Raw genomic sequence first — 13,564 nt, 5'->3', positions numbered from 1 at the left:
TGCACGGGCGTCCCCGCCCCTCCCCCGCTCCCGAGGCTCAGGGCGGGCGCCGGAACCGCCCGACTCGCGTGGCCTCCCCGCGGCGCGCCCGCAGCTCCGCCATGCCGGTTGAGGGCACGAAGCAAGGGCGCACGCCCAGCTCTCTCGCGGTTCCTTTTGGCCCCGGATGTGACTGTTTGGCTGAGGCGCCTCGTGCCCTACGCTTGTTCGGATTGGGCGCCCGCGGGTGAGGTCATCACGAGGCGCCGAGGAGGCAAGCGGGAAGAGCAGGTATGAGGCTGGCGGCGGTGGGTTCCTGGCTGCACTCCAGTGCCTTTTCCTCTTTTTGCCCTAGCGGCCTCGCATCGGCTGTCGTTGGCCCCTTTTCCTGTGAGGTTTCCCTGTGTCAGGTTCCTGCTTCGAACCCCAACCTAACGCTAGGAACTTTTCTCGCTGAGCAAGTCCTGGGTCTTCCAATTTCGTCTTCAGTTGGAGCCTCATTCTTTGCCTTCGGTAGCTGAGGCCGTCTTTTCCTGGTCAGGCTCTCTTGTCTCTCTAAGTGTCTGTTCTTATCAGAATTTGTATCCCATCGTATATTTGGAGAATAAGGTGGCCACGTCTCTAAACCGCCCAACCCCCAACGTTTTGAAAACCATAAAGTGCTGTTTAAGCGCTAGTTATGACATTCTTTTGGCCAAAATGCAGTCATTCCCAGATCCACCGCTTCGTAGGCATATTAAGGCAATGTTTTTGTTGAATTAAGTATTCCAAAAGGGAGAGAGATGTGGAGGCTATAATTATAGATGGCTTCATGGAAGGGAAGGAATTTCAGCATTATTTGGTCATACTACATCTTCCTAGGTGGCCCAAGAAGTTTTTCTCATAGTCTTTAAAAAACAGTAGAGAGGTAATAACCATCATTTGTGCCACAGTGTGAGCCAAACACTACACTAGGTCTTTTTCGGGGATTTTTATATAATTCTTGAAACAGCTGTATGAGGTTAAGTAATTATTATAATAATAGGGTTCACAGATTGCCTTAGTAGTCAACTCCAGTATCTTGCAACTGTTACGTAGTAAGAATCTTTCCTGAAACTCCTGTTGTGTGTAATCCATGTTCTCTAGCAAAAACAAGAACAACTGCCTTTCTGTTCTGTGATATATAGTGTTTAACTATCGCTGGCTCCTTCCTCCCAGGTGTCTTTTTCTTTCTACAAGCTCAGTAACCCAGATTCTATCCATTCTTACCAATACCAATGTCACAGCCCCTCCATCATTTTGGTTGCAATCCAGCTTCTCCACAAGACCAATTTTGAAAACCCAAACCTGGGGAAAACTTGAACTATACTGATTATAGTAATGCTGACTCTCAGATTATGTTAATTGAATGTATTCAATGAATTCATTGAATTATAACCTCAGGAGGTTTCATTTATTATTCATTTACCATGGGACACTTAAGGAAGGAGGACCTGGTTTTGTCTGGAAAGGCAGCAATTTTTTTTTTTTTTTTTAATCTTCAAGAATAAGTAGAGTTGGTCCATCTGAGATGGGGGCAAAGGACCAGGCAGAATGAACATCTTTAAAGACAGAGACCCTTTAAAAGGACAAGTGGGTACATGGAGATATGACTGGAGCAAAGTAGTTAGAGATCATTCAGTTATTAAAGATGTTGGCCTTTATTCTGTCTGTCACAGTACAGGTGTTGTAGAGCTTTTGAAGGACCTGATGAGGTAATCTAGTTCAGTCATTAAGGTGACTTTCGGTGGCAGATTACTCCCCAAGTGGCAAACGTAGAATTCCAGAGTAGGAAAAGATTGCCTTTATCCCTACCCCCTTGTTTCTTTACATATCTTTTACTCAGTCATCACCCTTCCCCAATGCTACCTCTACCCCATGTTCACTACCCTCAGTCTGCCCTCTGGCTGGAAAGAACTGCTAGCTATAGCAGCACCCCACCCTTTCTAAAAATGCTCCCAAATTACCCCACCTTTTCACCACCCACTCTGTGGTCTCATTAGGTGTTGGAAGGGAGGGATCTATGATCTAATTAAAGAAGCTCAATAGAATTAATTCCTGTGCTTGACCTTCCTTTAAGGTATCTACATATGAGAAGGGAAACCCTGGTGCCTTATTGGTTAAGAGCTACAGCTGCTAACCAAAAGGTCAGCAGTTCAGATCCACCAGACACTCCTTGGAAGTTATGGGGCAGTTATACTCAGTCCTTTAGGTTTGCTATGAGTTGGAATCAACTCAATGGCAGTGGGTTATGGTTATGGGTTACATATGAGAAGAGATGCTTGTTGGCTTGATATGTGGGGATGGTGACACTTACCTATTTCTGGTAGACTTTCCAGTCCCAGTAACGGAAAAACAGGAAAAATAGCTTGACACCTTGTTTTTGAAAGGTTGTTTTGATTTAACCCAGATTGAATTACATTTTTTCCACTCCGCACAGCAGTCTTTAACACTTTTTTGATGGTGGTCTTTGGGTGTGTTGCAAATAATAATCTTGTAGATTAAGTAAATACATGATTTTGGAGGCTCTGGTTTAATCATCGATCAGTACACTGCACGGTGAATGTCAGTTAACTGAACAGCCTCACAGGGTGGGTAGATTTCTGGGGCTTTCCCAGCTCTTTTTCTTAGCATCTCCGATAATAGGTCTCTATTTTTTCTGACCAGCTAGGTGATCAGTAAATATTACCCATGTGATTTAGAGATTAGAGGTTTAATTTGTTTTTTATGCTGGTACATAAAGTTTAAGGTACAACTGTCCTTGGATTTTGTGAGATTAACAGACCGAGAGTTACTACCGGTTCCATTATGGAAAAATTTATAGGAACTGCATTGTTGCTTATAATAGTTCCTTTAAGTACAAAATCGATTTACCTTTAAAATTGAGTTAAAACTTTCCAGAAAAGATTTATATGAGGAAGAAAATCTGCTAAAACTGTTTGCCAGTCAACATTTACTTAGATTTACTTGGATCCCTGTGGGTTGATGTATGATGGAGAAATAGAAGTACTAGAAACCCTAACTCATTCTTGGCCTCAGAAAAGCTAAAATCCCAGTTTAGGATCCAAAACCTGTGTGCACGTAAAACTCAGCAAATCTTAAAGCTGTAGAGTACATGCCTTTAGACTTTAAAGTTGATTCATCATAGCAAAATTAGAACTGCAACTTAAGGAAAGAAGTGATCAACACCCTAAGGGTTAAACAAAATTATTTGTGATGTAAATGGCTTTTTTAATAGTTACATTCAGATTTCATATTTCAAGATAAAGTTATTGTCTTTATCATAGGGTAAATCAGTGGTTACCACAGATGATAGTCCCTAAGCCTCTATAGTAATATCTGTACCTGTTATTTAAGCATCCTTTTTTCTTGGTGTATCTGGAGCAGTGGGCAAGAGCCTGTGTTAGGGCAGAAAATTATCTACGCTTTCAGTACTTGTCAGCAAAAATCAAACCACTAGGGTTCCCTGTCTTTACCTCTCTCTGAGTCATTTCCTCTTCAAGCCTTTCCTTTAAGTCTTACTTACATCAGCCTCTACTGAATTAGTTTCCTCTGTGTGCTAATTGAATATTTCTGCTGAAATAAAAGTATATTTTTGTCTTTCCATTTTGTTGTCATTATGAGAATGGCTTTATCTGATTTTGTGACCATGTTTCTGTTACCTTGATTACTAACACCTGAGTGAGTTTTTGGAGTATAATGATAGAAATTTTTTTGGTATGACTGCAAATGGGAGGCAACGGGCAACTTTGTCTTGGGAATGGAAACTTCAGGCAGATTGCCAAATCGTTTTAAACGAATTTTTAAAACAACGTTAGGAAATTTATCTCTGTACGACTGGACTAAAGTCAAATATCATGTCTGAAAATAGTGAAGTAACTATGGCAGCTCTTCACTAGCAACTCCTCCCTTGGCTTGTGAAATGAAAAATCAAATTCGTCCAGATAGGCTGGTTTGCTTCATTTCATGTGACCATTAGAAGTGGATAAATTGCCCTGATTTCTTTTTTGCCTTGCCTAACAGGCAGTTAAGGCAGAGTCGTACTATGTGGCAATTCTTAGTTTATGGATCTGGGATGCCTAGGATCAGGAATATAAATTTTGCACGTAAGTACTACCGTTGTGTAAGTGCAGGTAAATTATAATGGGATTGAAAATATATGAGTACATTTAAAAGCAGTTATGAATGATCAGTAGCTTTTGGTCAATTCCGTGTATTCCAACTCATAGCAACACTATAGGACAGAGTAGAACTGCCCCATAGAGTTTCTGAGGCTGTGGTCTTCACAGAATGAAAGCAGACTGCCAAATCTTCCTCCCTCGGAACAGCTGGTGTGTTCAAATCGCCATCCTTTTGGTTAGCAGCTGAGCACTTAACCACTGCACCACCAGGGCTGCCTCATCAAAGAATACTAACAAAGCAGTTGTCAAGTGAAGCTGTTAGAAAAAGGTCCTCATTATTTAAGTTTGCAATTTTTTTGTATTGGATCCCATGTACAAATCCTAAGGGCCAAGTGACCTTGGACAGATTATTTAGCCTTTCTGTGATTCACTTTTATTGTCTGTAAAATGAAACAATGCCAACCAGAAGGGCAGCTTTGAGAATAACATTACCTGTTGCTTTCGAGTCAGTTCCGACACATAGCAACCCTATAAGACAAAGTAGAACTGCCCGATAGGGTCTCTAAGGAGTGGGTGTTGGATTTGAACTGCCAACCTTTTGGTTAGCAGCTTTAGCTCTTAACCAACTGCACCACCAGGGCTCCGAAATAACATTAGATTACTAAAATAGTTTTCTGTTGGTAAGACCCAGGGGTCTGCATTTTTAACCAGTTGCCCAAATGATTATTGGTGCAGTACAGGTTCTCAAATTTCAGTATACATCAGAATCACCAGGAGGGTATGTTCACACACTGCTGGGCCCAAATTCCCAGATGATGCTGATGCTGCTAGCCTGGGGACCATACTTTGAGAACCACTGGTGTAGTGTACAGGATGCCACTTTGATCAGCTTAATGAAAATAAGAAAAATAATAATGGTAACATTCGTTGAGCCCTTATACATAGCAGGCAATGTTAAATGTGCTTTACATGCATGATCTCATTTAATCCTCTCAACAAGCCTATGAAATAAATGCTATTATTATTATCCCCATTTTACAGAGAAGGAGTGGGGATGTTCTTTTTATCCTCATTTTGTAGAGGTTCAGTAACTTGCTGACTGTGGTCCAGATGGTAAATGGTAGAGCCATGGCAAAACTAGAGAGTCTGGTCCTGGAGCTTGTTCTCTAAAACAGTATGCAGATAGAAGTTATCATGTAATGATTATGCAGCCCTCTCTTTAAATGACTTTTTCTTAATTTAAAATAAATTCATTTCATGTTTATTGTTATGTGAGTCTCACATTAAAGACTGGAGAGCCAAGGTTACCTGGGTCCCTATGGCAAGGGAAGTCTACTTAAGCATGTGCCAGCCAGTGCACCACAATTCTGTATTCAAAGACACTTTGGTAGAATCGATCTTTAAGTAACTTTTTTTTTTAATTACATTTTTTAGATGTCTTTTTAAAATATTTAAATGAGATGTTGCTTGTTGCATTTGTCTCCTACCATCAAGTTCTTGTATAAAACACAAGATGATAGGTTTTTTTCCCCTCTTTACAGAGTCTTCTGGGCCATTATGGCAGTCAAGTGGACTGGTGGACATTCTTCTCCTGTTCTGTGCCTGAATGCAAGTAAAGAAGGGCTAGTGGCTTCTGGGGCAGAAGGTGGAGATCTCGTGGCTTGGGGTGAAGATGGCACTCCCTTAGGACACATGCAGTTCCAAGGGGCTGATGATGTCACCAGTGTCTTATTCTCCAACACCTGTCCCAGCAAGCTTTATGCCTCGCATGGAGAAACCATTAGCATAATGGATGTCAGGTCCCTCAAAGGTTCCCTGGACCATTTCCATGTAAATGAAGAAGAAATCAATTGTCTTTCATTGAATGAAACTGAAAACCTGCTGGCTTCCGCTGATGACTCTGGGGCAATCAAAATCCTAGACTTGGAAAATAAGAAAGCTATCAGATCCCTGAAGAGACATTCCAATATCTGTTCCTCTGTAGCTTTTCGGCCACAAAGACCTCAGAGCCTGGTGTCCTGTGGACTGGATATGCAGGTGATGCTTTTGATAGAGTACCTGGGTAATTGTTAAATGGGTTTTGTTAAGAGAATCAAATTACTTATCTGGCTAAATATATATCTTTGTATTTTCTGTCCTTTACTAACATGTCTTATCCATTTATGAGCCATAAGCTTTACTTCTATTGCACATTTAATGCTAGTCTGGAAAAACCTAGTAGATTTTATTCACAAAATATATCATTATTCCTTTAGTCTTCTTTTCTCTATGTTTTAAGACTTCCTAAAACCTGAGAATCCAGATACTTCATTTTAAACACCCGTGTAAATAAAGGGGAGTGCAAAAGGTAGAGTTTACCACCCATTCTCTACAAACTGTGTTGTTGAAAATAAGGTGGAAGGGCTGGGCCTGTTTTACTTCAGAGTTCTGGGATGCATTAATGGAAATGTTTTGTCTTGGTGTCCAGGAACATCCACAAATTGGCCCAAATTCAGAAGAAGGCCATCAGGAGAGTATATATATCTAGAAACCCCATTATGTGGGAAATGGAGATCTTTAATTCTTGGTTTTCATGAGGGAGGAGAAATGGAATATGCTGGTTTACATAGAGAAGAAGTCTAGGGAAGCAGATTTTGGTTTAATAAAAAGAAAGCTTTCAGATAGCTCAATCTTTCAATAATGAGAAGTGCTGCCTTTTGAAAGTAAATCTCAGCAGTGAGAATAATCATGACTTCTGTTTGTTGAGCACTTAGTACTTGCCAATGCTTATATTAAGTTTTAATGCTAATCATACCCTGCTAGTCACTCCCTTTTTGCAAATGAGGAAACTGAAATTTAAATAAGTTTTCCACACGACTGCCTAAACTAGCATTCAAACCTCAATCTCTCTGGCTTCAAAGCCTGTGTTTTTTCTTACGTAACACCAAGGATATTCAAGCAGAATGTCATCAATAATGTGGTAGGAAAGGTTCTAGGTTTTAGAACAGGTGACTTCTTGAAAGAGAGTCATTGTTTATGAAAAGACCTATATGCCCAGAACGGTTGTAGACATTTAATCTATACCCTCAATTATATAGTCTCTTCTAAGACTCTGGGATCCTATTAATATCAGAGGGCTTCTTTTCATCTTCTTAGCCAGCGGTCTTTACCGCCTCCTTCTCCACCTTCCTTCCTCATAATTTTGAAATAGGTGGGGCCAGTTTTTGTTGTCAAAATGATTGTGTCCTCCTCCCCCAAACTACCGGTACTTAGTAGGCAAATCAGTGGATGCTAAATGTCCTGCAGTGCGGGGACAGTCCCAGAACAACAAAGAATTGTCCCACCAAGATATCTGTAGTGCCTCTATTGGGACTCTCTCTACCCTTTTGGGGCACAGTGACCCTAGGACCTCTAAGCTGCCTTTCTACTCCTAGGTCTTGACCAAGCATAAACATACCCTAGAGTCTCCACCCCAGTGGTCATAGCTGCATACATGGTTGTAAAACACCTCTGCAGCCAGGTGGATGCCTATTTGAAGTAGGCAGACTACACAGTGTGTCTTTGACTAGTCATTCTTTCATCCTTCACCTATACCAGTAAATTAACCACTAGGCATGGCACTAGGCATTTAAGTGTGCAAAAAGTGATCTGGACTCTTCAGATGGATAAGGAGTGGGCATTCCGAATTTACCATTTTGGCTCCAGTTCTACACCAGAGGTTTTAGTAGCAGACAGCTGGAGAACAGTCTCGGAAATTAATATGTTGTAAGAAGGAAGGCTCAAGTAATTGCTTATTTGATTTCACTGCCAAAATTGTAAAAATTTGCTGTAGATTACATTCTGCACTGGGTTGTGATATAACAATGATGGCTAAGACAGCACAACCATGCTTTTAAGAGATTCTATACTTAGTTAAAGTTGAAACTATAATTTCTTCCAGCGTTTACTTCTTAAAACTTGGTTATCCAGTGTTAGTCGAAACTTTCAGGAATAGCCAGCTTCTGGGCGAGTCCGAGAACATAGGCATAATAGTGGAAGGAAGTTCTTACCTGGTTAATTTTGAAACTTATTTCTCTGAACAAACAAATTTTATCTCAAGGCAGGAACTGAATTATTGCCATATTCAACACACCCATCTTTGCTATTATAGAAATTATAAAATTATGTCCTTTGACTTGTTGCTGTTGTTTGCTGCCATCAAGTGAGCCCCCGACTCATGGTGACCACATGCACAACAGAACAAAATGCTGCCTAGTCCTGCACCATCCCCATAATCAGTTGCAGATGGGACCATTGTGATCCGTAGGTTTTCATTGGCTGATTTGCAGAATTAGATCATTGAGTCTTTCTTCTTAGTCCCTCTTAGTCTGGAAGCTCCACTAAAACCTGTTCAGTGTCATGCAAGCCTCCACTGACAGACAGGCGATGGCTGCATATGAGGTGCAATGGCTGGGAATCGAACCCATATCTCCTGCACGGAAGGTGAGAATTCTACCACTGAGCCACCAGTGCCTCATAAAACCAAAGCCAAACTTGTTGCCTTCAAGTCAATTCTGACTCACAGCGACTCTGTAGGACAGAGTAGAACTGCCCCATAGGGTTTCCAAGGAGTGGATTTAAACTGCCGACCTTTTGGTTAGCATACAAGCTCCTAACCACTACGCCACCAGGCTTGATTTAGACAGGTTTAAAGAATTAGGCAAAGCTCACTGAAAGAGGCAGAGATTTTAAGAGCAAAATGTGATTATTAAGACACTTGATACTAAATTTTTTATTAAACAGGTATAAAGTAATATTTATAATATATGTGTAAGATATAAAGAGTAACTGTGATGCAGTGAATTACTTAATATGACCCTTCTAGCCACAGTCTTGTAACATATACCAGACGACTGGGTGGGACTATGCAAATGAGGTGCTTGTGGCCCACCAAGGGGATTGGATAGCTTGCTAATAACGTAAATAAAGTGTGTGGCACCTTTGTGGGAGGTGGAACCATGCAAATGAGGTGTATGGAACGTTTAACGAGGGGATTGATCAGTTTTGCCATCCTGCTAGGCTTATAAGAGCAGTCAATCCCAGAGCAGAGGGGGACCTATTAGCACCAAGAAAGAAGAGCCAAGAGTGGAGCATGTCCATTAGACCCGGGATCCCCTGCTCTAAGACCTCCTAGACTTGAGACGGAGAGTGAGCGAGCTGTAATACCGGAGACAGCAAGAGAGGGTGAGAAGTAGTGGCAGAGAAGTGGTGGCAGCAGAGGCAGCCGAACCAGGAAACCAGCAGGAGACAGCACAGTGGGCTTCCTGGCCCATGAAGCAAGGCATTTACAGTGGGTGTGCAGACCCATGGAGTGAGAGGGCTGAGCGCCTTCGGGCTGAGTCTTACTAGCAGAGTGGGTTGCTTCTGGGCACTTACCAACAGAGCTAAAGAACTTTGTAACACTTGCCGGAGCAGGGCAGAGACTGAGGGGCCAGAGAGAGGCGTGTCTGTCGGCATGGCTGAGAAGAGGCTGTCCTAATGGAAGAAGTCTATCCTGAGCGTTCCTGAACCTGAATTGTAACCTGTTATTTCCCTAGTAAATCCCATAATTGTGAGTATTGTCTGTGAGTTCTGTGTGGCCATTGCAACAAATTTTCAAACCCAGCAGAGGAGTAGAGTGTATTGTGGGAAGCATGGTTGGTGTCAGAATTGGTAAAAAGGTTGGAGGGTGGAGGCAGGTCTGACCTCTGCCTCAGCAATCAGCCTTGGGCTGTTGGTCTTGATTCTCTGCCCTCCTTGTGAAGTTAGAGGAGGACAGACGGCCCCCCATGCCATATGTACAATAATATTAAATAAATAGCTGTGTACCCACCACTGAACTATAGTTTTTTCTCATGGGGGCCTTTGGAAATTTGAAATCATGCTATATTTCTGTACCATACGAGTTGGTTTTTTTTTTCTTTCATATTTCCACATCTAAAAGTAAATGATTCAAAGACTTGTTCTTTCTGGTCTTTGTAAGATCTCTAGCACCAACATTTTAAGGATCTGGGTGGTAGAGGAAGAGATATTGACGTTTTTAAAAGAGGCTCCTTATCTTGAAAATGAATCTTTTATGTAAAAAAGAAAAAAAAATTAAGGGGGGAGAAATCCTTGGGCAGGGTCGCTTTGATGCGATTGCTTTCACTTCTGAGCATTTGCCAGGTATCCACTTTCTCTCCCTTTGATGTTTGACAGGATCGTAAACCCCAAACTCCTATCTTCTTTTCCTTCCATATCTCTAGCTCTGCTCTTTCGGGTGATACTGCTAGAATGGGTGCTCGAGAAATTGAGTGTAAAGCACCTTTGGGTCTGTGGTAGTTAGGAAGAATAAAAAAGTATGAAGAGGAAGTCCAGGCATAAACAACCTGGGAATCCTCAGTATTTGGAAATGATTCTGGAACTGGTAGAATCTGAGATGGCTATCAACATATTTAGATGATTTAAGTCAAATACAAAAATGTTTAAGCTGCTGAAGATACTTTGGGTGTAATTTGTTTGAATGTCTTAGGACAAAAAATATAATTCAGGAATTAGGGGGTGCTGTGTGAAAGACACTGGGGATATCTGTCCATATAGTTAAGCTGTCAGATTCTGGAACATCCATTTTTCTTAAGTTTAGTTTTAGTACTTATTCTTTTGTATTTCTTTGTTTTTTAATAATTTATTTTTGTTGTTGAAAATGTACACAGCAAAATACACCAATTCAGCAATTTCTGCATGTACAATTCAGTGCCATTGACTATATTCTTCAAGTTGTACAGCCATTTTCACCCTCCTTTTCCAAGTTATTCCTCCACCATTAACATGAACTTACTGCCTCCTAAATTCTTCTCTAACCCCTTGAGTTGCTGTTATCAATTTAATCCTATATAGATAGTTCTTCAAACAGCACAATGCTCAAGGCAGACATCCTTTACTAATTTAGCTGAAGTTGAAATGAGTCGGAATTGACTCAACAGCAAAGGGTTTTTTTATTATTTAGTTTAAAAAAGACTTCAGGAGATATTTTTGGTTTAAGATTATCTCAGGGCAATAGTTTTAGGGGTTCATCCAGCCTCAATGGCTCCAGAAAGTCTGGATTCCATGGATATTTTCTATTTCCTTAGTTTATTTCAATTTGTTAGTGTTTTGGCTTTGCCCACATAGTGACTGAAAAACCACTACGTAGTATAAATTCAACTCAGAAGGATTTTCAGTGCTTCCCTCAGTAGAAATAGAATATAAGTGTTATTAGCCGTCGCTTCTTTTGAAAACAGGCCCTAATGAGATTAATCATAGTAGTGGTGAGGGAAGTTACCATAAATAGGAAACAAAAACCTCAATAGCTTCAGTGATGGTAATCTTGTCATTTTAGATCTATGCCTTTGAACATCTAAACAAGGTCATTCTTATCCTGCTGTCCATTTTAAGTTGTGAGTCATCATTCAGGGATAAAACTAGATGGTAAAATAAAAAGTTTTATCCTCTTTGGAAGTATTAAGAATATTTTCCTTTTCAAACTAGTTACTATGGTAGAGGATAAATCACTAGATTATAGTGTAAAATCCATTCACAAAGCTTATTGTTTTGTTTTAAACAGGCTTTAATTAGCATTTCAGTTTAAATCACTTTAATAGAACCAAGAGAATGGTAGGAGATCAATAGACGTGTTTGGGATTTCTGCTCTTTTCCAGGCATTACGCTAAACATTAGCAACTAAAACCAAACCAAACCTGTTGCCATCGAGTCGATTCTGACTCATAGCAACCCTATAGAACAGAGTAGAACTGCCCCATAGAGTTTCCAAGGAGTGGCTGTTGGATTTGAACTGCTGGCCTTTTAGTTGGCAGACAAGCTCTTTGCCACTGTGCCACCAGGGCTCCAGACATCAGCAAAGGTGAATTAAATCATGAGGTGAATTACATTGACAAGCTAGGTAGTATATATCAATTACTGGAATAGGCTAATAACCAGTCTGCACTATAGGAATTAGATACAACAAAGAGGGAAGTGGGATAGAATAGTTAGGAAAGCTTTCTCGGAGGAACAGGGACTTAAGCTAAGCCCCTAGAATGGGTGGTTTGGGTAATGTGAAAGGAAAGAAAAAGCATTCACATTGGAACGATCTCAATGGTAATTCCAGATTTAGCTTATTTAGTTGATAGAGCTTTTACTTGTAATTAAAATAGACTAAAATTAACAAGTTTCATAATCTTTGGTTTTACTTGAAGAGATAAGGGTAGAATGACAAACTGGCAGCTGTGTCAAAATTTGTATTGCAGTTTCATGAGGTTTGTTAATCAAAAGTATTCAAGATTATTTTGGTAAATTCCCCCTAACTTCCTTTGACGTTCTAGTTTTAGCTGCAGGGTAGCGTTCCACTGGCACATTGTAATAGTGACACGTTTTTGTTTTTGTAATATTGCTGGAGATGTATCCTACTAGTCATTCTCAGACTACTCAGGTGGTTTTATTAGTAGCTGGCCAAGCATGATAGTTGAGTAAAATGGCAAGAACTCTGTATGACTGTGTGACTCTTGGCTTTTATTTAAAGGTGATGCTGTGGAACCTTCAGAAGGCCCGGCCACTCTGGATTACAAATTTGCAGGAGGATGAATCAGAAGACATGGAAGGCCCACCATCACCTGGTCAGCTCCTTAACCCCGCTCTAGCCCACTCTGTCTCCGTGGCGTCATGTGGCAATATTTTTAGTTGTGGTGCAGAAGATGGAAAGGTTCGGATCTTCAGGGTAATGGGAGTCAAGTGTGAACAGAAACTGGGATTTAAGGGCCACACCTTGGGGGTATCCCAGGTCAGCTTTCTGCCAGAATCCTACATGCTACTTACTGGAGGGAATGACGGAAAGATAATGTTATGGGATGTAAGCAGCGAAGTTGACAAAAAACAGAAGAGTCCTACAAAACATACCCACAAGAGGAAAACTAAAAGAGCAGCTTATGCCAAGCAGGGTGGGAGCACTAGTGCTTCAGTAACAGATGAGGAAGACCATGGCGACGTTTTACCAAAGCTAACACTTAAACATGGAGAAAAGGTCAACTGGCTCCTGGGTACAAAAATAAAGGGATACCAAAATATTTTAGTAGCCGATCAGACTAGCTGTATATCTCTATATCCCTTAAATTAAATTTAAATTCAATAAAAATATTTGAAGAACTGCTTTTTTTTAGGTTAAAAAAAATTCTGATTCTTCATTTAAACTGTTTGTCATATGTAGATTCATACCATTCCATTGTATAAATTTTAGGACACTCGGGGAAGGGCGATAATTGGGTAATATTTCACATAGTAAATGACATTAAAATTTGGGGGAAGACAACTAATATTCATTGAATACAGCCATTTTATGTATATTTCAGTTTTATTCCGAATCAGTGAAGTGGATGACTTCCTGCCTCTTAACGCCACAGGAATCAAAATTCGGAGATGATGTTAAGTAACTTGAGATG

General features: G+C 40.6%; 1 protein-coding gene across 2 annotated transcripts; it reads left to right on the top strand.

Moving 5' to 3' along the window:
* The first annotated feature begins 149 nt into the window (after positions 1 to 149).
* Positions 150 to 13,260, top strand: WDR53 (WD repeat domain 53). Of its 2 annotated transcripts, XM_003412943.4 has the most exons (3): positions 150 to 270; positions 5,660 to 6,155; positions 12,652 to 13,260. In XM_003412943.4, exons 2-3 carry the CDS (start codon positions 5,676 to 5,678, stop codon positions 13,240 to 13,242), a joined length of 1,071 nt encoding a protein of 356 aa, XP_003412991.1. In that variant the 5' UTR covers positions 150 to 270; positions 5,660 to 5,675; the 3' UTR covers positions 13,243 to 13,260. The 2 variants fall into 2 exon arrangements, with proteins under 2 accessions (XP_003412991.1, XP_023407439.1); XM_023551671.2 differs by lacking the exons at positions 150 to 270; positions 5,660 to 6,155 and adding an exon at positions 9,570 to 9,687.
* The last annotated feature ends 304 nt before the right edge of the window (positions 13,261 to 13,564 follow it).

This window comes from Loxodonta africana, chromosome 1, assembly GCF_030014295.1.
Source record: "Loxodonta africana isolate mLoxAfr1 chromosome 1, mLoxAfr1.hap2, whole genome shotgun sequence".
NCBI lineage: Eukaryota > Metazoa > Chordata > Mammalia > Proboscidea > Elephantidae > Loxodonta > Loxodonta africana.
The sequence above is the reverse complement of the archived record's forward strand: the minus strand, read 5'-3'. Positions and strand labels throughout refer to the sequence as shown.